This window comes from Periplaneta americana, chromosome 14 (assembly GCF_040183065.1).
Source record: "Periplaneta americana isolate PAMFEO1 chromosome 14, P.americana_PAMFEO1_priV1, whole genome shotgun sequence".
Classification (NCBI taxonomy): domain Eukaryota; kingdom Metazoa; phylum Arthropoda; class Insecta; order Blattodea; family Blattidae; genus Periplaneta; species Periplaneta americana.
Window position 1 is genome coordinate 155249098 of NC_091130.1, and position 25170 is coordinate 155274267.

The 25170-nt window shown below is 34.8% G+C and overlaps 2 protein-coding genes across 7 annotated transcripts in view; one reads left to right on the forward strand and one right to left on the reverse strand.

Moving 5' to 3' along the window:
* LOC138713900 (protein Aster-B-like) overlaps positions 1-3152 on the reverse strand; it is a 90248-nt gene extending 87096 nt beyond the window's left edge. Inside the window, exon 1 of one of the 3 annotated variants that reach the window (XM_069846408.1) lies at positions 2867-3151. In XM_069846408.1, the coding sequence (XP_069702509.1) occupies positions 2867-2907 (41 nt within the window). In that variant the 5' untranslated portion in view covers positions 2908-3151. Of the gene's footprint in view, positions 1-2866 lie in introns of all 3 variants that reach the window. The other 2 variants (XM_069846409.1, XM_069846410.1) reach the window with 2 other exon arrangements.
* An 88-nt stretch (positions 3153-3240) lies between these two features.
* CycK (cyclin K) lies at positions 3241-24394 on the forward strand. 4 transcript variants are annotated; one of them, XM_069846413.1, is made up of 8 exons: positions 3241-3527; positions 3719-3955; positions 4967-5098; positions 8583-8688; positions 10124-10181; positions 12606-12778; positions 15196-15357; positions 22774-24394. In XM_069846413.1, the coding sequence occupies exons 1-8, from the start codon at positions 3519-3521 to the stop codon at positions 23160-23162; spliced, it is 1266 nt and encodes a 421-aa protein (XP_069702514.1). In that variant the 5' UTR covers positions 3241-3518; the 3' UTR covers positions 23163-24394. The 4 variants fall into 4 exon arrangements, with proteins under 4 accessions (XP_069702514.1, XP_069702515.1, XP_069702516.1 ...); XM_069846414.1 differs by having other exon boundaries at positions 3722-3955; XM_069846415.1 differs by having other exon boundaries at positions 3242-3400.
* The last annotated feature ends 776 nt before the right edge of the window (positions 24395-25170 follow it).

The window sequence follows — 25170 nt, forward strand, 5'->3', positions numbered from 1 at the left end:
TTATAGCCTTTCCAAAAGAATTTGCACTCTTATAAGGAGGACTTCCTGAAGAACCGTCTTTCAAAATACATGAACTTAAAACTCTTGCTTTTTGTCTTCTACGATATTCTTGTACTCGCTTCCTAGTGGCTTCTCTTTCTGCAGATTTTTCTGATTTTGATTTTGGCTTTTTCCTAAGTTTCCTCATAATATTACGACACTTTTCTAGTCTCTCTTGAGTTTTTTCTGTGTCCATTGTAGCTCTGTACTCACGCATTCTCTCAGCAGCAGATTTTGGAGCTTTTTTCATACTGAAATGCATATATGGCCCATCAAACATGAAAACGTATTAAAACACGTCTTATTTTAAATATAGGCCTACCAAACATAGGCCATTAATCAATAATTTCATGTATTAAATCTGATTATCTTATTATTTATTATGTAACAAACGTTACCACATTGTTATGTAACTTTTGTTATTATTTAATGTAACGTTTGTTACACAGAATTTATATAAAATTATTATTTTAAAAATCAGAAAGTCTAGTATTTATGTAGCTTACATGAGGAAGTAAGATAATACAAAGTTTCATTTTAAAATAAAAAACAGTTTTCTAATTATGAAATAAAATTAATATTTTTGTAACAAACGTTACATAACCTAAGTATTTCTTTTAACAGTGGATAACTACTTTAATAGATTATATTTCCACTCATTGTTACTACATACAGGCACTGAAACAATTACTTTCAAAGGTAATATAGCACTAACTTCATGGAATTTAATATTCTGATAGCTATGTCCTAAAATCAAATGATGTAATCTCACCAGAATCCCTCTGTAGCAGCCATGTCGACTTTGCTTGTTGGGAACAAAGAAATTATGCCGCCAAAATTAAAATTATAGTATGCTGTATAAAGTCAATGAATTGGAGAATTTTTTAATGCAAAAGAACAGTTTCTTCGATTAAATATAAAATTTTGTCTTTATGTCCCTCATCTCGTGGAATGACCCACATTCAGTAATTGTCATTTCTGATTGCTGATAGTATCTTTGAGTGGAAGTAATTCAAATTCGACTTTTAGACCCATGAGGAGTTATTATTTTTATTATTATTAACCCCCTTACCGGTATTATTATTTATTTTTTTTTTTTTTACTAATGACAGATCCTCGACGATTGTTGCTCATCCATCCATATGAAACCATTTGTGCAGACCAATTTCATTGACATAGTTGCCCAGAGTTCAGCATAGGCAGATCTAGTCTACACTACACTCACATGAGATGATGGAGATTTATTTATGTTACCTGGACCACGGACTTTCCCAAAACAAGTTATAAATCGGGATACGCCAGGGATTGAACTCGGGTCCATAGGATTATAAGTCCAGCGCTCTAGCCACTAGACCATCATGGCAGCTACAGTCCTATGACTTGATCTTGTAAATACGCAGCATAATGGATAGGAGGCAAAATTCTATTAACAGAAAATAAATTGAACTGAGAGGAACTAGCAAAAGACACAACAGAGTGGAAGCGTTTTGTGAAATTGACATATGAAGTCGACATGCTCCATAATATCCTTTGATTGATTGAAAAGGAATTGTCAACTCTATATCTTATTTACCTTTATTTTAGTAGGTTATTTTACGACGCTTTATCAACAGCTTAGGTTACTTAGCGACTGAATGAGATGGTGAGAATGCCGGTGAAATGAGTCTGGAGTCCAGCACCGAAAGTTACCCAGCATTTGCTTATCTTGGGTTGAGGGAAAACCCCGGAAAAAACCTCAACCAGGTAACTTTCCCCAACCGGGAATCGAACCCGGACCACCTGGTTTCGCGGCCAGACTCGCTGACCGTTACTCCACAGGTGTGAACCTCAACTCTATATCCAAAGTCAGGAAAAACACTAACTTACTTACATGATCAGTTGGAGAAAAAGTTCAATATTTTTATAGTAGTGTTGATGAGTCCTACCAGGCACAACGAATTAGGGTCTAGTATTTTTTAAAAGAGAAGTAGGCCTACATGAGTCCTGTTTGGAAAAGACATTCCAAGTACTGTAATCTGAAAACAGCATAGGCTATAGACCCTATGACCCGTTCAAAAGTAAATACAGAGAAAAAATGGATTTTCATAATTTTCTGAAAAATAGTTAGGGTCAAATTAATATGACACGTCTGTATACTTTTAACAGTAGCTAGTAATTGATTTCACACACTTTCCAATTAGAATATTAGCAAATTTCTAAGTTTGTTGAAGTTGCTTAGGTCTAACTTATACCCTGAGAACTTTCATTAAGTAGGTACACTTCAACATATTTAAAAATAATGCACTATAACTTACGAGAAGGATTTCGAACACTGGGTCTTGAGTACGCTTACAAATATATAAGCTTTGAGACGTGTGAGAAACAAAGAAACCGACGAACATTTTTAATTGGCGATCATGTCACCCACTATCAAGTTCTTGCAGACATGGTAAATGCATATTATCATAAGAAAGGTAAGAAGTTGCAGAATCACCTGAGAGAAAAAAGCTAGGTGTTACGTTAAAATTTAGATTTTTTATACCGGTAATTAATAAAGATAATAGCCTCTAGCACCTACTTTGTAATCTAATACAGAATTAAATAGATATCACAAATCTAAAAAGTATATAAAGTACATCAAATGTCTAATGTCCATTGGTAATCAGTATCTTACTTTACAAAAAAAAAAACTGTCATAGTATGACAATAGTAGGTATCGAATGGAATGCGATCTCATTTGCATGCATTTCTAAAGAAATGTGCACGTTGTCACACATTAACACACAATTAAGTGGAAATAAATTTCTACACCCACCCCTACAAAATCTACATATCGCAAGGAACTTACATTAATCCAGCTGTAGTATACTGAACTTCACAATCATTCATAGTATAGATGGACAGAGCTTTTGAACTCTGAGGAGAAAATCCTCCTACGCTTTCAAGCACTTCATAACGATTGAAATCAATGACAAATACTTAATATTCAGTTTAAGTCTCGAAAGTCCAATAAAAGCATGATCTCTTATATTTTGTTTCATTGGAAGTTAAACTTTATGTTAATTGCTTGCGACTAACGAAACACACCATTCAACCATCTTGTAGATGATGTAGATCCTCTTGGATCATACTAGTGATTACCAACGCTACCAACGTGAAATATCCAAGAAATTTATCTGCGGTTCACGCCAGCAATTCTTTACGCTCAGTTGGCTATCTCGCTCTGCTCTGTCCGAAAAAGGGTGAAATCGGGAAGAATCGATAAATGTTCATAAACATTGGTTACGTAGGTCAATGTAGTTTACTCTATTTGCTTTTTATGTGGTGTAATGTCGTGACTAAGAAGTGCAAATATAGAAGTTGAATTTTCGTGTCATTCACGGTAACTTCCATTCAGTTCATTTGATTTCAAACAAATAACTCATTTTTGTGTTTTGTTTTCGACGTGTATGACGTGTTGTGCAACACATAATTAAAAGTGGGGTTAAGTTTGGTTCAGCATGCCAAAGGTATAGGTTAATCGTGTTGGCGATTAGTATTAGTTTAACTTAGTTTAAAATAAAGTGGTAAATTATAAGCAAATAGTATTAGTCTTAAAATTGTAGGCATCAAACTATTATGTTTTTATTTCATCCGTTCCAGAAGACCGGAACTTTTAGTTGTAGGCATCAAACTAGTGTTTTTATTTTATTTTTTCTAGAAGACCAGAACTTCAAGTATGCCGTGCTGGTATTATGAGAAGAAGGAACTTCGAAATACTCCATCCATACAGGATGGAATTGATTATGAGACAGAGTGTAGATACAGAAAGGAGGGAGCAAGGTTTATAATTGACACTGGAACAAAAATGGACTTGGGCTACAATACAATGGCTACTGGTGTTGTGTATTTCCACAGATTTTATATGTTTCATTCATTTAGGAATTTTCCGAGATATGTAAGTTATTTATAGTAAAAACAATCATAAAGATTGGTACTGTTTATGTATAGATAGCTGTGAGAATGTATCTACTTTTAAATAGTCTATAGGCTATATGCGCCTTGGCTAGATATTTATTATTTACTCATTGTTATTTTTCTCTGAACAAGTAATAACTTCTTTACTGTGTTAATATTATGGTAAATTATCTGGCTGACCAGTTTCGACACATTGTGCGCCATTCTCCGAAGTCTACTTATTTTTCTGTTTTTTATTTCTTTTTAATTTAAAAGAGATACAGTATATGTTAAGGAATTCATACAAAATTAATTATTTTTTGGTATATAGAATTAATGTTCATAATTGTTTTTCGGTTCGAAACCGTATTTTGCTGGCAATCGGAGATTGGATGTGGAAACTAGGAACAGATTTCCATTGCAGTCATGCTATTGCATGTGCTCATTTACACATATTTATAGTGTGTAGAACAAATGACTTGAAGCTCAGAAATGTTCGTGCAGCTACTATAAGTAAGAACCAAACTTAAAAACGAGCAAGCACCACTTTACCTATGATATGGTACTTTGAGATTTATGATTTTCGAACCTATAATTCTAAAACATTTTCATTGATATTATCATCACTATCTATATGTTCATGATTCAGGAATGGAAGTCTGTACCTACAAACTTGAGCAGTCTATCAATATAGTCCTAACGTTTCCATTTTCCTCAGTAGTGATTTATTATATCCAGCGATGAAAGGCTATAAGAAATGTATGTAAGTATAATTTCGATATTCGGTATTTTATTTGATCTTGAGACTCCTTCAGCAGTACCACTAACAATTTGATAAAATTTCATCTCAGCTGCCAATAATCTGCGTTCTTTAGTCTTTCTTTATTTCTCTCTTTTTTCCTCTTCCTCTCCAGTGCCTGTTTCGGAAATTTTGTTTCATAAACTGATACTGGTTGTGCTGAGTATATTAAATATGAGTTGTGTTGGTAATTTGCTTGTGCATTTGATGCAGGTAACTGCGTGTTGTTGCTTATTCTTGGCGGGAAAAGTAGAGGAGACTCCAAAGAAATGTAAAGATATCATCAAAACAGCAAGGAGTTTGCTTACAGATCAGAAGTTTTTGACTTTTGGAGAAGACCCCAAGGTAAGATTTCAGTAACTAATATGCTGTGGAGTAACGGTTAGCACGTCTGACTATGAAACTAGTGGCCTGGGTTCAAATCCTGGTTGGAACAAGTTACTTGGTTGAGGTTTTTTCAGGGTTTTCCCTCAACCCATTAACAGCAGATGCTGAATAACTATCGGCATTGGACTCTGGACTCATTTCGCTGGCATTATCACCTTTATCTCACTCAGACGCTAGATAACCACAGCAGTTGATAAAGCGTTATAAAATAACCAGTTAAAAAGAATATGCTTTAAACAGAGTTACGAACACTAGATAATAGCTGTGATATTATGAGACTTTTACCATAATTGGGTTATAATATTTTGTGCGAGATCGTGCGTATTTGCTTGGTTTCCGCACAAAATCAATCCGAGGAAAGTCTAAAATTCCACATTCAGTATTCCCAACCTAACACACATAACAATTTCCCTCTTCTTACCGCTTAAGTGACATATTGATTTTACTGCTTTAGGCTTTTAACATATTATTTTTAGAGACGTTCAATATAGTAACAATTATAAATTGGAAACTTACCACTGCAATTTCACCTAAATTGCACTGTTTATTTTTGTTTTTAAATATTTGCAAAAATTAAGTAAACTCTACAACTCCACTAAAGTTACTGCATTCGTGATGCAAGTAACATTAAGGAAGCCGTGAAAAAATCAACAAGATTCCAGATGCCGATGTTATTACTGCAATATGTTATATAAATAATATTGTTAAAATATTAAAATGAAAAATAAATCATTACACAACCTTACCGTTTGTTTTAAGTTCGCATTTATAGACTGGGGGAAAAAAAAGACAGATGTATATCACGGCCTGCTGGAGTATAGTAAACACAGAAAACATTTTAAAGCAACAGTGTTGAAGATAGATATTTTTGTTTTGCAAATTTGCCGTCATTGAACAGAAACCAAGATGGAGATTTCATTGCAACTAATTAGAAATTCCTCTTTCAGGTATGTAATAAACGATCTTCGCAAAAAAATAATGTACGATACACGAGCGGTATGTTTTCTTTCAATTCTCGGAAATTAAAAAAGCTCAACTATGTTTCGCTTTTTCAGACTTTTCCTCGAACATGAAAACTTCAACATACCGCTCTTGTAACGCATATTACTATTTCGTTTGACACACTCAAAAGTGCGTCAAAGTAGCACAAAAATTGTAAGACAACATTCTCACTAATATTGAACCAAAATACATGATATTACCACTATTTGAAGAATATTTGTAGTTTTCTTACTGACCTTAAATGCATTCGATATACACCCCATGTATGGCACAGCATATGTCTAGGCTGTACTATTCTGGCCAAATCCTCTCAAGCATGTTGTGTGATGTGTGACAGTGTTGATGCGCCTTCACGTCGTTGGAAATGGAGGAACATAAACATTGTCCTTGACGAAACTCCACGGGAAGAAATTGCACATTTGAGGTCTGGCGACCAGGATGGCCATGTACTGATGCTGTCTGCACGATCATTTCTAGTGATGAAGCGACGTTTAATTTATTCAGAAAGGTCAATAGGCATAATATTTTGAATGTCTTGTTGGTAAATGAACTTCTGTCCCTCCTCATCCATGAGTTGTGCCTTTAACCAGTTTTCCAGCCTGTCCAGATACACCTGTCTGCAAAGAAGAATAGGTTAAACACACTTCTTTTGGAGATGGCACAAAACACTTTCACTTTGGGGCTATCACATTCCATCTGGATGATAGCATGGAGATATTGGAACTCCCATATCCCCATAGTCTAATGATCTTCAGGTTACATACCATATCAATAAACTTTCTCATCTTATAAACAAAGACTAATTTTTCTCTGACAGATGATTCTTTTGTTTCAATTTATATGACCATAAAAATGAACTAATTAAAAATCAGAACATGTGATTAATGAAATCCAAGAAATAAACTAACATTTTTTTTTCATTGCATGATATAAAGCTTTCACCGGATTTTCATAATTTTTCCTGGATTATTTTATAACTTGTCATTGAATAATGTGTAACCAAATTTGAGGTTATGCACACATATACACTTGAAAGATCTTATATGGTTTGTTTATTTCAAAACCAGACCAAAAATTCGTAAACTAATACTTCGTGAATAGTTTTAATAAAAATCTCTTTGTTATTGGTATCAACTTCCGTATATCCTTTACAGTTTGTTTTATTAGATTTATTTTGCTGCTTATTTTTAGAATTTTTTTTATGTCTTTGGGTTTTTATTGTATTTTAAATTACATCATGGCCAGTGCTTGACTTTTTACGTCATTTTTATTTCTGCTTTCCAGTACATAAGAAAACTTCTTATAATTATCGCATTTTAATAAAAACATTTGGCATTTGTGATAGATTTAGGATCTACAGTTACTAGAGTGAAAGTCAGACAATTGTATCTTGTATAAATGATACATTTTGCAGCTGTTTCTGTGATCAATTGTGAAAGATTGTCATCAGTATTTTTATTCACTCAGTGTGTATTGCTGTTCGTATTTTTATTTCTTCTAAGCATATTTATTTAGTAGTGACATGGTTTTCTATTTTATGTACCACATAATTGCTATTATCTGTTACTATCATTGGTAGATTTTGCAGCACGTCTGTCTCCAGGCTAACTGGCCTGGGTTCGATTCCTGGCGAGGTCAGAAATTTTCATTTAAAATTTCTACCTCTGGATTAGGAGAGATGGCGGTGCACAACTACTAATCACTAAATTGTGCACCAATATGCCTGAATTAAATCTCAAATCTCTCCGCAGTGCATATGAAGAGAAGGCATATGTCACTGTTGATAGTGATTAGTCCGTCAGATGACGTTAAGCCTGGCGGCTCCCTTGGTGCTATTCACCAGGAGTAGGCTATGTGCCAGCACCGGGTTTCCCCTTCTCCCTTCCTCACCATCATCATCCTCACCCATTTCCTACACTAAACCTTACACGAACACTCACCCTAGTACACAATATAATTCTTTTTTTCTTTTTTTTAAATTTTAGTAGGTTATTTTACGACGCTTTATCAACACCTTAGGTTATTTAGCGTCTGAATGAGATGAAGGTGATAATGCCGGTGAAATGAGTCCGGGTCCAGCACCGAAAGTTACCCAGGATTTGCTCATGTTGGGTTGAGGGAAAAAAACCCAGAAAAAACCTCAACCAGGTAACTTGCCCTGACTGGGAATCGAACCCGGGACACCTGGTTTCGCGGCCAGACACGCTAGCCGTTACTCCACAGGTGTGGACAATATAATTCTTCACAGATACACATCACGTACAGTGTGGCCCACCGAAGTGGTGTACAAATTGAAAATGAGTCACAGTCCTGCCATCTATCGGCAATATGCAGAACCCAAATCACGCAAAGTGAAGTGGGTAGGCATTAGACACACACAATAATTTAAAACTAAATGTTTTATTGAGTCTCATACAAATGTGTTGTATTTATATTGCAGGAGGAAGTGATGACGTTAGAGAGAATTCTTCTACAAACTATAAAGTTTGATTTACAAGTAGAGCACCCATATGGCTACCTTCTTAAGTATGCAAAGTGTTTAAAAGGTGAGACAGCATTATTTTTTACATAATACATTCAATTTCTGTTTATCCTTTTCAACTATAATCTGTCATTGTTACACAGTATTTCTAAAATTTCATAGATGCATTTGGAAATGCGTTATTGCTAATACATTGTCTTCTTCTACCTTATTAATATTGAATGGCAAAAAGGCAGATTGTTTGTTATGTGTGGTTAAAAACTGACATAGCTATTCAGATTAGTGTTAAATTTTAGAAGTCGTCATTACGAACAAATTGTTTGAAGCTTCAAATATTCCGACTGTATTTGTATTCACTGTTGCCTTTATTAATTTAGAAAAAGTGTCACAAGAGAGATTTTTGTTTGTTGAAGTTAAATATTAATGCAAAATAAGACCATATTGAGAGTTTCTGTAATATAAGATGTTTTCTTTACATTCGAAAATCACTTAGGGAATTTGTGGACTAATTGAAGCGTCGGCTGGAACAACGTTGTAAGTTACAAAATTTTCATTCGGCGTGTGTCCGTGTAATAATGTTGTATGTCACGTTACCTTGCTATATTCTTTGGCTTGCAACTGTCCATCAATGCAGTACGTGAAATTTGTCCACTCAAAAGTTTGCTAGCCTATAAGAACAACGTTGTACAGTGGTAATGAAGGGGGTGGACTGAACGGTTAAGCGAAAAAATCGGATAATCCATACCATAAAATATTTTCGTAAATTAAGTGAATAATACTTGCATTTCTTAATTTCCTCTGTGTTCTTGTGATAGTGAATCAAAAGTTCATCATTCAAGTCTGGTTATCAACGACGGGTTTTTAAGGGGCAAGGAAATTCCTTGTAATGGCTGTCAGCGGAGACATAAGAATAATACAGGTCTCGTGTTGTAGATTTACATACTTTATACACTTTATTGTTAATTTTTATTAAATCGCGCACAGTTGTAACACCAATCTCGTACTCTGAAGCAAGATGAGCCACAGTTTCTCTTTCCCCGAATCACTCAATTATTTCCGTTTTTTTTTTCGGTACTTAGCACAACACGTTTTCTTTTGATATGGTTTGTAATAATATACTCTAGAAAAAATACGCACTGGTACTAATAGGTATAACGTATAGTAGTACTTCATACATATGAAGAAGACAGACTATATAATGTGTCTGTAGCAAAAAAAAAAAAAAAAAAAAAAAAAAGGCAGAGAAAGATAGTCTGATAATCCAGCAATCGGTTAATAGTGTGACGGATAATCGGAGTTCTACTGTACGCGTAAACATTTTTGCAGTTCCTGTAAATTTTACCAATTCATAACGTTGTTCCAGTCGGCGCTTCAATTCTTTCAGTAGTAAGTGGAACGTGTCTCAGAATAATATACCTAGCTAATTCTAAGAAGGAGCTTCTAGCCTTATTTTTATAAACATACTTTTGGATCATTCATACTAATTTCTTATGTTGTAGGTGATAAAACAAAATTACAGAAGATGGTGCAGATGGCGTGGACATTTGTGAACGACAGGTAACATATGATCACGCATTGCTGTATAATTAACCGAAGTCCCTGCCATCCCACCCCACTGTCGCCATCATAGTTCAGGCTCTAGGCCTATTCCATCTTTTTCTTGGTTTTCTTTGGGTGAAGGAGTCTTTCCCAGTTACATTTTCCCGTTGTCTGGTACTGCATGGATCCTGAATGGAATGTGATTACTGTCTATTTGTGAGAAATGTTGATATCATTCATTTCTGTATTGAGTTATATGTTTGCACATGGAAGTAAGTGATCATATCATCTTAGCTAAAACAAAGAAAAAACAGAACATTTACTATCACGTAATTAAATATCAGTAAAAGCAATTTATGAATAGTTTGTAATGAAATGTTTGAATTCTACACACAGGTAAAATATGCTTGTAGATACAGAATAGAACTACTTTAGTTGTAGGCGAGATCATCCATTATTTGCTGGGGCAATTACTACTGTATATTATTAACTATGGAAACCTAAACACATCATTCTGGGTTCATTGTGGCTACGTCTTTAATATTTGAAAGGCAGTGTTAATTAATTGAGTCACAAATCCTTTTGTTGATACCATCAAATGAAGTGATATCGGACAACTTTTTTTTTATTTCTTTAAGATACCACTTGTGTAATGATTATAATTTGTGGTTTTTTTGTGATTATACATTATTATGTATCTCTATAATGTGGCAATCTATAAATGATGTGCTGGTATTCAGAAATGAGAATAATACAAGAATTTAAAAACTGTCCGGTGTCACCCCACAGTCAGGGTGATTGCGGACACTAATGTTTATAAATAATTGTCCAATGTTCTTGCCTCTATGGGACAGCTTTAATTACATAACATACAATGATATTAAAGGTTACAAAATGAATCAAATAACCAACCTGACAAAAATATTTACTCAACATGTCTATCACAAACTCTCCAAAGCTTTTCAATGAGACAATTTGCCTGTTTTTACAGTGACAATAGACTTCTTCATATTTCCAGGATCATAATTGTACCTGGGCTTCACACGTAGCTTAGTTTTGTATCTATATGGCATCATGGACTTCGTCCGATAACATCCAATAAAAATTGGACACATGTTTATATGAACTTTTTTTACTCAGAACAATCCATACTATCTTACATCCGTACTTACAAATGGCTTTTAAGGAACCTGGAGGTTCATTGCCGTCATCGGTTCCTATCCTGTGCAAGATTAATCCAGTCCCTACCATCATATCCCATCTCCCTCAAATCCATCCTCCCATCTACATCTCGGCCTCCCCAAAAGTTTTTTTCCCTCCGGTCTCCCAACTAACACTCTGTATGAATTTGTCCATACTATCACCCCCTAAAATATTTACTATTCCTCCTGAAACACCCCGTATAGCAGTTCCATGTTGACATACTTAAAGAGGAAACTTTTTTCTTTTAATTATGTTTTCAGTCACATATAAAATAACCTCTCATGACATGGTTTAATATTGAAAAACTATCCTTGCACTTTATATCCTGTCCAAATTCAACGTCGCAAATTTCTAGCGCAATAATTAATAATAGATCCCTATTAGAAACAACAAGAACCAAATTTCTTGGCTTAAAAATCGATAATGTGTTAAATTGGAAAAATCATATTAAAGTAATTACCCCCAAACTAAATTCAGCTTGTTTTCCTATTAGATCTATGCAAAAGATAGTAAATATCAATACCTTAAAAACAATATACTTTGCATACTTCCACTCGGTAATGAGTTTTGGAATAATATTCTGCGGAAATTCCACAGATAGTAACAGTATATTTCTATTACAAAAAAGAGTAATTAGAATAATAGTAGGTGCCAAATCTAGGGAATCGTGTAGGACTATTTAAAAAAACTACAAATAATGCCCATGGCTTGTCAGTATATCTTTTCATTAATAATCTTCCTCGTATGTAATCGTGAAAACTTTGTAACTAATTCAACAGTTCATAGCATAAATACACGTCAAAAAAATGGCTTTCATACTCATTGGCAAGTCTATCATGCTATCAAAAAGGAGTGCGTTATATGGCAGTAACAATTTTTAATAGCCTTCCTGTCGATATAAAAAATGAAACTCAAAACATAAAATTATTTAGGGCCAAATTAAAGAAGTACCTAATTTCTCACGCCTTCTATTCTGTAGGTGAATTCATGACATTCAATAACACTTCATGAAATTGATACTAAAACTTTGTGTTGTACTAGTAGACTATATTGTAAATCTCGTCTGTATATATTTCATCTAGACTGTGACTATAAATTAAGACTTTATAATAGTATTAATTTTTTTGACTTGTTCCATATTCTAGCTGTAAGCATGTATGAATACCATGGAATGTTAATAAATACAATACAATAATTAATTCACGTGCCATTGGTTAATGTATTTTATTCGTGTTACAGTCTATGCACTACTTTAAGTTTGCAATGGGAGCCCGAAGTGATTGCGGTGGCCCTCATGTACCTAGCTGGGAAGCTTAGCAAGTTTGAAGTTGTGGATTGGTCAGGTCGCACAGCTAAACATCTGCGTTGGTGGGATATGTTCGTGGAAGATGTCACCATGGATCTTTTGGAAGGTAAGTACCTTTTACACTGCACAAGAAAAATCACATCTGACCATCTTAGCATCAGCAGAATCATATCAAAGTAATCTGGAAATTAATACATGTTATCCTTGTATGATTTTTCCTATAAGTGTGAGATATGCTTTTACATCTTCATTCAAACTGAGAAATATGCAAATAAGCCATCAAAATTTTTAGTCAATTAGAATTGCCATTTCGTATATTCTAAAATTTCGAAAAGCATAGTGTCAGAACTTGTTTGCACAAATATTCATTACAGTATCTCGGTAGTTATTCTATAAAATGTATGGTGGGAAAGGATTTGTAATTCAGATTCTGTTACACATTTTCAGAGTTCTTGTAAATGTAGTTATTTAACTTTTTATTTTGGATAAGACTAGTTTTGAGGCAACACATGAGGAAATAAGTCATATTAATTTACATAACTCCATTGAAAAGACCACAAATGAAGCAAAAATTAAGGCATCTTGGCTCTTTTTCTACTCCTATTAATATTTTGCCTTGAAAATCACAATGTGTAAGTCAGCTATGGTAATACAGTACAAAACATATTACTCCCCAATTACTCAAACGCATAAAATAAAATAAATAATTTTGTAACAATGACTACTCTCTGTCATCCTCTAATAATGAGCCAGTTACCTATTCACATCACACAAAAAGACTTTAAAATAAAAATAATGGTTGTCATGCACCATAAATATGCACAGGCACAAATCGCGGGGAAAAATGTAACATATCACGTGCCGAAAAGTCTCTTATTTATTGGTTGATTGTATTAGGCGAGTTAAGGAATGACAAGTACAGATGTGGACAAATTATTAACAAAATTGACGATTTTTATGATAATTCTGTTTACAAAATTTGACTTTTCAATTTAGACTACAGTTAACAATTTTGGATATTTCCATCATTACAATAGACAGAAATATGCAAAAATATCAACTGTAGTTTAAATTGAAGAGTCAAGTTTTGTAAAAATATATAATAAAAATCTTCAATTTTGCTAATAATTTGTAAATTAGCAAACATGTCAACTGCATTGAAGAGTCAAATTTTGTAAAAATATAAAACAAAAATCTTCAGTTTTGCTAATAATTTGGAAATATCCAAAATGTCAACTGTAGTCCAAATTGAAGAATCGAATTTTGTAAAAAATATACAATAAAAACCTTCAGGTTTGCTAATAATTTGTAAATATGCAAAAACATCAAATGTAGTCCAAATTGAGGAGTTAAATTTTGAAAAGTATACAATACAAATTTTCAATTTTACTAATAATTTGGAAATACACAAAAATGTCAACTGTAGTCTAAATTGAAGAATCATATTTTGTAAAAATATATAATAAAAATCTTCAATTTTGCTAATAATTTGTCCACGTCTGTATAATTGGATAAGGAATAACACTATAATTTTTGTTACAGATTTCTATGGGAAAAAAAAAAGATTTCGGAATATGTATGATGAGACTTTCTTGTGTTAAATTTTAACGTACCTTGTTAACATGTTTTGACCTATTTTGGGTCATCTTCAGAACTGGTCGTTGTTGGTCTTGGTGCATCTTGTTTCCTGTGTGGGTGCGTTCGTAGTGTAGAGTCAAAGAGTGTGTGTGTTTTGAAATTGAGTTGCGTGTTGAGAATATCGTTGGGGTGTGTTTTCGTTTGTCTGTATATTTCATATTGTTCTAGTGTGTTGAGTTTCTGGCTTTTTGGTTGGAGGTGCAGTATTTCCATGTCTGTGTTGATGTCAACCACACCTACAGAGACATCAACACAGACATGGAAATACTGCACCTCCAACCAAAAAGCCAGAAACTCAACACACTAGAACAATATGATATATACAGACACACGAAAACATACCCCAACGATATTATCAACACACAACTCAATTTGAAAACAAATACTCTCTTTGACTCTACACTACGAACGCACCCTCACAGGAAACAAGAGGCGCCAAGACTAACAACGACCAGTTCTGAAGATGACCCAAAAGAGGTCGAAACATGTTAACAAGGTACGTTAAAATTTAACACAAGAAAGTCTCATCATACATATTTCGAAGTGATACAGTGTTAAAAATTGTGTAATCAAGATGTATAAAAAAGATTTAGCACAATTGCTTACAATAGAATTATTATATGCCTAACAAATAAAGCCAGGGTACCATTAACTCAATTAAAAAAAAAAATGGACAAGGGAAGTTTTGGAAAGAACCACCTCATATAAGATATGAGGGTGAAAGAAACTTTTTGAGATCTGGAACTATACAAGGAACGAAAAAAAAATTTAGGAATTTTGGAGCACACATGAGATTGCAAAACTTCTCTTCCCCAGTAAAAATTTAAATCTGAATGTAGATGATATTATGTATTGCTTCATACATGATGATATTTGTATTCTCAGATATCTGTCATCAAGTATTGGATCTGTACTCACAACCCCAGACGTCGTCGTCTCCTGATTCTCCTCCACTGATGCCTTCAACCCGGTCACCAACAGTGAAAAAGGAAAGAATGCCTCAGCCAATCTCTCCAGTAGTGTTACAGCTCTCGCCAGTGCCGTCAGGTATGGTGACCACGTGAAGCCTTACTCGAGTGAAAATCTGCGTGAACACAATATCAAATGCTGCCATAGTGTAACCCATGGCGCGTACTTAGCAATATTAGGTAATGTATCATGTACAGGTTCCCATGTCTTGAAGATAACATTGTAAGTGATTCCAAAATTAAAGTGAGTTTAAGAACTAAGAGTCAGATCCCAGTGAACTGTGGACAAAGTGTTAGGGCAGGTTTTTACATGGCACTCCTATCATATCATCACTCTACGGGTCATATTCGTAGACGAGACTTTGGATCAAAGTTGACTTTGGAAAGTACAAAGTCACCATTTTCCTATTCACAGTCGACACTTTGAGGAAAGTAAACTTCAATCATAACGAATAGAAAGAAGTAGTGGTCGCACTCTGTTAATTCAAACGGCCGATACCACGCGGCGCTAGTGCAGAGTTCGCTCAGTCTGTTCCGTGTGTAAGTACGTAAATACATTTAACGAAAGTTGCACTGTTTACCTTTCGCTCCATATACGTACGTAACTGGCATTGTACTTACAACATTAAGACTATTTGAAAGAAAAACACATTCATATACATCACACTGTAAAACAAATAATAGTTTAATATATAAAACTTAACTTAGCGCTGCTTGTAGGCATGCAATATGTACTCACCAACAGTTACTTGTCCGACACTTTGGAGAATTTACGAGATTATTTGGCGGCTCTCGGAGCTTGGAGTTCTCGTCGGATTTGTTTCGTCCGGAAGAAGAACCGACATTTCATATAGTGAAAAATTAGTTTCGGTATGATATCCATGGCATGATCCAAGCAGCATCCTGTTCCCGGTGGCTGAATTACAATTGAGGTAATACTGTCTATGCACTCGTGAAATATGTCGCCCCACATTCCATCGCTCAATTTTTCTTTTATTGTCTGTTCTGGTTGCATAAGCAAATGAAACACGCACGCCCTACAACCCGGAACAAAACACGAAGGCATTGCTTCAAATATAACACGACAAAAACATAATAATCTCGTCCTTTAATAAATAAATCGTGAGAGCTACTCACTTGTCACTCATGTACGAATAATTGCAGATTAGTGTATTGGCACTTAAAGTATTTAACGCACTTAATTACACTAAAAAAGCAAACGAAATGAACGAACACTCTACTGCTTCTTTTATGGATATTCGCTTCCAACTGAGCAATACCGATCGCAGCGCCACTAATTCTCTTGGTCACCGTCGACAATGCTGAACAGATAGGAGTGCGCACACTTCTTCTTTCTATTCGTTATGCTTGAATCGTAACTTTACTTCGAAGTCGCCGAAAATCTAGACTTTGACTTTGACTTTCGTTTGTGAACAACAGGAAAGTGACTGATATTTGGGAAATTGTTGAACTTGCCGAGAATATTGAAGACATCCAGGAGATTATTAAAGCTGCTCGTGTTCCTTAGAGTATTATTATAGATTATAAATTCAAAAAGGTACAGATTTGATAAACAGACAGTATTAAATATTCCATGTGAACTTAGGAAGAGTGCCACAGGCACGCCAGAAACACTCCACTGACTAGTGGGAAGGTTATATTTCTCAGTTAGGTATGGGATGCAGGACTCATAAATGGATTTCTTCTCCACATCAACGTGTTGTGCCTGCAGGGATCCCTCTCAAACCGGATTGTAGGATCAAGAATGATTCCCTTAGATTGAGTCCTGTGGATGGCTACATTATCTGTTCTTCTGTTCGAATCTAAGGATGAAACGCAGTGGATCTCCTCGTGTACTTCCCATCCACGACGCTTGAGGACATCAGCAATACCGGTCCTGGCCTTAGGGTGTCGATTGTTGCGTAGCAGCTCCGTTTTTAGACAGAATCCCAACACGTGACCAAGAGTTTCCGTCTCGTTGCAGCCGGGATGGCGACAACGGGTTGTGTTGAAAGCTTCTCATGTTCCTTAACGTATTATTATAGATTATAAATTCAAAACAAGGTGCAGATTTGATAAACAGACAGTATTAAATATCCTCGTCATGTTTCAACTTTCATTGATGAATAATCAAAGAGGATTATCTGTTCCACCAATAAATAATACAACTTATTTCATCGCGATTTTACGCTATAGGTAAGGATTAATAGCTTAATATTGATTCATACTATTTAATTCTATAGAGGATAGGTTATGCAGTTGGAAATGCAGTTAATTTATAATCCTTGCGGTCATCATAATAATGTTTTCTGCATATTGATTTCAGATAATTTTTAAGTAGTTTCTGTAAACATGCAGGGATAACTGCCAACTGTCAGCAGGATAATATGTCTCTTTCATAGTCTGTCATTGGTGGAATCTCATCTTCCATATCTTCACAACAAAATTATTTTACAATGAACAGGGCTTAATGTGAAACTAATGTAACTACAATAGATGTTTTATTCACAACAAAATTCTTAACAGGCAATACTATTTCAGATAAACTATACCATCATGTTTTGTAGTTATGAACTGTGTTATATACAAGACTGTTCGAACTGAGTTACGATTGTTTGTGGCCAGGTAGAAGAACAAATTATTATCGATTGGTGTAAAGACCTAAAAATGTCAATTTTTATATGGTACTTACGTTAGTTTCACAATAAACCCTCGAATAATATTCTTATGTAAAGCTGCAAGAACTACTGTATTAACAACTGCTTAACATGTACCGATGTTCAATTGTTTCATTGATTTGTAACTCAAAAGATGGCTTTGATTTTGGCAATGCCTACTCTATTTCAACTATCTATTAATTTAATTCGTTTAGAAGGCAGTGATTTTGATTGCCAACATTAGAACAAGATCGTCAAATCTCGACTTACCAAAGTCAAAGTCTCAGAAGTATTGTCTATGAATAGGACTTTTAACAAAGTTAAACTTTACTACGAAAGTCGACTTTGGGAAGTCTTCCTCCAAAGTCTCGTTTATGAATACGGCCCTACAATGTCTCCATTAGTAATAATGATATCATCATTATCATTCTTGGTATAGAGTTACTGTAGGCAGTGTTTAAGATAGCAGCAATCAACAGTTTTGGTGAATGTTCGAAGCAGGGGATGCTTGATACAGTGGTTAGTCGGTATCGGCCTGCTATTGCTTCCCGGTTTAAAAATTGATATTTATATTTTGGGATGGGAAAAAGCCATTCATTTTACTGCATTTGGTTTCCTTATAGATGATGTAATATTAAATAATCTTACACTAGATGACAAACGAACAATCTCTGCTGTAAACAAAGTGCAGTGTAGAAATTTTGTCTGTCTCCAGTGGCAGGTATTTGACTCCTACTTTATTTTGTTTCTTGTTTTTCGCAACAAACTTATTGTGTCCATAATGTAGTAGGCTACATTTTAATATATGTTCGGCATTGATGTTAGAGATAAGCTCTTTACATATTCCAGTTATGAGAGATTAGTATTTTAATGTAATGTACGTTATGTGCTAGGCAATCATACCCCATATAAATTTTTCAGTTTTAGAGTTCCTCCCCCAGGGTTCTGAAATGTGAATGACTACAATCAATATACAGTAGAACCTCGATTATCCTTGTAATGAAAGGGACAGTTTAATCGAAAAAGATGATTAATCCAGTCTGTTTGTTCTTATCTTCGTTTTACGTTCTTTTAAAGTAGTCCGTGTTTTTCTCTGAACTTTAGTATCGGCAATTTTATTTTTCTAATCTCCATTCTAATTCTCCGAAATAAAACAATGTCCAGGAATGAAGTGTCATCTTTTTCTTCCAAAAACGTCATGAGGCATTCTGCCGATTCAAGCGCAATTTGTAGTGGAGTACGTGAGTCAGGATATAGAGTGTTAGTTGGGAGGTCGAAAAATTAGAAATTGAAAACAACAAATCCATAAATTTTCTAAGACATCACAATAACAAAAGTAGACAATACATTCAAAGTATACAGAAAACCAACAACAACACACATACACAACACATCCAACCACCCCACACAACACAAACAAGCTGCATTCCGAACAATGGTACACAGACTACTCAACATACCAATGAACCAGCAGGATTACAACGAAGAGCTAAACACAATCAAATACATAGCACAAGAAAACGGATACAACCCCAACATAAATAGACAACATAATACGAAAGACAAAACAAAAGCACAAAAAACAGAAGAATACAACACAACACAAGAACACAAAAAATACATCACACTAACATACGAAAACAAAAACACACACACAATTGCAATCTCATTCAAGAAATTAAATTACAACATCGCATACAGAACAAATAACACTCTACAAAAACATCTCAACACACAAACAACACAAACAAACACATACAACCACACAGATGTATACAAACTCAAATGTAACACCTGCAACAACTTCTACATAGGACAGACAGGCAGATCGTTTCAAACACGTTACAAAGAACACATCACAGCCATAACAAAAATTACAAAACACCTCCACATATGCAGAACACATCACAAATGCCAACCACATCTACAGAGACATCAACACAGACATGGAAATACTACACATCCAACCAAAAAGCCAGAAACTTAACACACTAGAACAATATGAAATATACAGACACACAAAAACACACCCCAACGATATTCTCAACACACAACTCAATTTCAAAACACATACACTCTTTGACTCTACACTACGAACACACCCTCACAGGAAACAAGAGGCGCCAAGACCAACAACGACCAGTTCCGAAGATGACTGAAAATAGGTCGAAACATGTTAACAAGGTACGTTAAATATTTAACACAAGAAAGTTCTTATCATACATATTCCGGAAGGAAAAAAAAGACCTTTGGGGAGGCCGACATGTAGATGGGAGGATAATACTAAAATGGATTTGAGGGATGTGGGATATGATGATAGAGACTGGATTAATCTTGCTCAGGATAGGGACTGATGGCGGCTTATGTGAAGGTGTCATTAAACCTCTGGGTTCTCTAAAAGCTGAGCGTGTGTGCGCGGGTATGCAAGTCAGGCATCATTGGATAATCCAGTGATCAGTTAATCGAGAGATGGATAATCGAGTTTACTGTATATCAGTACAGCAATTCACTATTTCGTTTATTTCTTCCTACCTATGTTTATCTAGTAACTTTATACTGCAGTATATAGTTCGGCTGTTTTGTGTTTTGGTCAATTTTGAGACCTGTTTTTGAGCCAGAAAATCTATCATTCATTGCTTAGAAGTCTTACATGAGATGGAATGCATTGTAAAATTACTTTAACTTTGCGAAAGCATTTATAATTTTATGCTCGACCATGCCGAAATGTAGTAATTATACACCTGGTAGCAGCCCTTTAATGGACCTCATTAAAGTTCAGGTGTTCCACCAATCAGAAAATACCATTGTAGCAATATGAAAGCGCAAGTATCGATTTTTCTCGGATATGCAATCGAAAGACAACTAGTGCGAGATTAGACAATATTAAACTCAGTCGAAAAAAACAACACACAAATTAACATCAATTCACAGTCATCTTCCAGCCTTTCACAAAGCACATTCCCGCAAATTCATTTCACCAATTGCCGGAAAAAATTAATATGGTCGAGCATAAAAAGTCGTATGAAACTTGACTATAATGGCAATTAAGACGCTCGTATGAAAATTATGAAACTCGCTTGCGCTCGTTTCATAAACATACTCACGTCTTAATTACTACCATTATAGGCTCGTTGCATAATGTACTATTCTGGCTTTCTAAAATTCATTATTTTTGTTGTGTTATTTTACAAGACTGCTATTTCTTTTGTTTTTCTGTTGCATAGTCACTCATAAGACTTCTGTATCAACTGTACGAAATAAAAATCCAGCACATTTTATAGTTCTGAAAACATTAAAGTAGAATATGTATAAAAAAGATCAGATTGTAGATTAACGTATTTTAATTAACGGTTCATAATTTTAATTAATGAAAAATGTAATAAACTACTGAAAGGAAATCTTTAGTAATAATGTTTGAGCAGGTGTGCTGGTGCATCAGTGAAAAGGAATGTACGAAGAGGTAATATTAATTTGGAATATGTATGGTGAGACTTTCTGTGTTAAATTTCAATGTACCTCGTTTACATGTTTCGACCTACTTATGGGTCATCTTCAGAACTAGTCGTTGTTGGTCTTGGTGCCACTTGTTCTGTTTTCTGTGAGGGTGTGTTCCTGTGGTATACTGTAGAGTCAAAGAGTGTGTGTGTTTTGAAGTTGAGTTGTGTGTTGAGAATATCATTGGGGTGTGTTTTCGTGTGTCTGTATATTTCATATTGTTGTAGTGTGTTTAGTTTCTGGCTTTTTGGTTGGATGTGTAGTATTTCCATGTCTGTGTTGATGTTTCTGTGGGTGTGGTTAGCATTTGTGATGTGTTCTGCATATGTGGAGGTGTTTTGTAATTTTGTTATGGCTGTGATGTGTTCTTTGCAACGTGTTTGAAACGATCTGCCTGTCTGTCCTATGTAGAAGTTGTTGCAGGTGTTACATTTGAGTTTGTATACGCCTGTTTGGTTGTATTTGTGTTGTTTGTGTGTGGAGATGTTTTTGTAGAGTGTTGCAATCTTATTGAAGAAATTAAATTACAACATCGCATACAGAACAAATAACACTCTACAAAAACATCTCAACACACAAACAACACAAACAAACAAATACAACCACACAGGCGTATACAAACTCAAATGTAACACCTGCAACAACTTCTACATAGGACAGACAGGCAGATCGTTTCAAACACATTACAAAGAACACATCACAGCCATAACAAAATTACAAAACACCTCCACATATGCAGAACACATCACAAATGCTAACCACACCCACAGAGACATCAACACAGACATGGAAATACTGCACATCCAACCAAAAAGCCAGAAACTAAACACACTACAACAATATGAAATATACAGACACACAAAAACACACCCCAACGAAATTCTCAACACACAACTCAACTTCAAAACACACACGCTCTTTGACTCTACAGTATACCACAGGAACACACCTTCACAGACAACAGAACAAGTGGCGCCAAGACCAACAACGACCAGTTCTGAAGATGACCCATAAATAGGTCGAAACAGGGAAACGAGGTACGTTGAAATTTAACACAGGAAAGTCTTACCATACATATTCCGAAGTGATATAGTGTTGAAAGTTGTGTAATCAAGATGTATAATATTAATTGATGCATGACTATGAATTCCTTTCACAGTTATTGTATGTAGGTAATTTTTAAATAAAAGAAAGTATTCCCATAGCAATGACAATATTATTGTTTGTGTAATGATTTCAGATAATAAGCAACTCCACCATTCAGTAACTTTGTTATTAACATTACGAGAAAGGCTCAGTTCTCACGTACAGAAATTCCATTTATTGGATTTCTTTATTTACAGCTATTCCTGTAAAAGTGAGTAAGGACACTAAGCAGCACTCGGTGCCGAGCAATGGAGAAGATAAGGGTGACACGCCGGTAGCCAAGGGTTCGGGTTCTGAGGTGGCCAATCATTATCAATATGGCGCATATTCACACTCGTCAATGACCCCGACTTTCCCACCTACGTACACGACACCGCTGCCTGTGTCGGTGGCACCTCCGGCCCCCGCTCCCAATACTTCTGCTCCCCCACCCACTGTGCAGCCGAACCCACACGTTTCAGGTCCAAATGCAGCCTCAGGGTCATATAACACGTACCCACCTCAGTACTCCACATCCCAGTATTACCAAGGATCGTCTGGTCCTCCCAGTCGACCATATTACCCTCCTCCTGGAGGACCAAGTTAACATTGCCATAAATAACTGAAACTTGTTTTAACAGGGTTACACAAGTCTGAAATTCCATCTTTTTGTTACTGTATTTGCTTCCATAATGTTTTATTCTTCATCTACGACAATTTCAGAGTAAAATTTCTTTGTTTCTTAAATGTTTGTTTATGGATATGTTAATACAAAGAAGAAAACACTAAAGGCTCATTCACAATGAAAATTAAACATAACGTAAACTTTAACTTAACGTTACGGTAAAATCAAGAAGTCATACCATCATTCACGATGGGAACATAAACATAACAGCAAACATACTTGGTAACCATGGAAACATAACAATGACGTCATTTCCTCATATTCTGTCGTATACTTCAGCGCTCCACGATTGTGTTCTGTTTGCAAATCACGTAAGCATAAGCATGAAAGTTTGGAGTTTGCAAACTTTCATGTTAACGTCTTATGGTAATATTTATGTCAATGCTTATGTGAATCATTGTGAATGATCCCATTTGGTAGCCTGGGCGCAAACTTCTGTGTTTATGTTATGGTTATGTTTAATTTTCATTGTGAATGGGCCTTAAGATGTACCCAGTATAATATTATGTTTACGTTGTAATGTACAGTGTAATATTTTGTTTATGTTGTAATGAAATTCATAATGAAAATCTGATCATCACTAATGACAAGTCTATTATTTTGATTATCATTAAAGAGAGAGATATTATGATACCTGGTAGAACACTGTGGGGTGATATGTGGATTTAAAAAGATAAAATGTGAAATTTCATTATCGTGAAAAAGATATAGAACACGTTGATTGTTTCACTTCTGAATAAACTGTTAAAACATTAAAATATAGAAATTATATTATTATTATTATTATTATTATTATTATTATTATTATTATTATTATTATTATTATTATTATTACTACTACTACTACTACTACTGCCACCAGCACCACTACTACTACCATTATAAAAGTAAGAATTATTTTTAGTCAATAAAATGAAAAATTAAACATTATGTGAGTAAATACGGAAGTGAATATTCTTGTTGATAATAACAGGATGTTTTTGTGATATTTATGTGTAGTAATTCATCAGCAAGATTTGAAAAAATAGTGGGAAAATAAGAATATGTATGAAATACAAGACAATTTTTATACTTAGACTTCAAAAACATATTCTGTGTTGTAAAAAGGTACACAACAAATTTATGTTAAAGTAATAAACTCTTTCTTTAACTTATTAACTACGTATTTCTCATCATTGTTACTGGATTCCTCTGCCCAACTCAACTTAACCCATCTCCATCTCGGGTCTAAGAGCACTGCGATCTAAACTCAGTTTATTTCAGTTAGTCTCTCCAATATCCGTGTTAGGGTTGCCACCTCTCAGGTTTTGAAACCTCATCTCAGAGTTCAACTATAATTTCTTCGGATAAATTTGCATTGTTTAACCCTTAAGCAGTCACGCCTAACTTTGTAACATTTAAGAGTCGTGCAAGGTATTACTGACTTCCCAGATATAATGGGTACTTATAGCCTATTTTTTTTAGTGAACAATTATAATACCGCTCTTTTTTATTTATATACCTATATGAAATACTTTAGTATCTATCACAGTGTTGTCCACACCTGTGGAGTAACGGTCAGCGCGTCTGACCGCGAAACCAGGTGGCCCGGGTTAGATTCCCAGTCGGGGCAAGTTACCTGGTTGAGGTTTTTTCTGGGGTTTTCCCTCAACCCAAGATGAGCAAATGCTGGGTAACTTTCGGTGCTGGACCCCGGACTCATTTCACCGGCATTATCACCTTCATCTCATTCAGATGCTAAATAACCTAAGCTGTTGATATAGTGTCGTAAAATAACCTACTAAAATAAAAAATATCACAATGTTATAATTAATGTACAGTAATGGTAATCTGGGACTACCTTGGAATTTACTTTTTGGCCTGAGAAACCTGAAAAAGTCTGGATTTTTTTTAACCTTGAATTATTTACAATTCCTCCATGATTTAACTT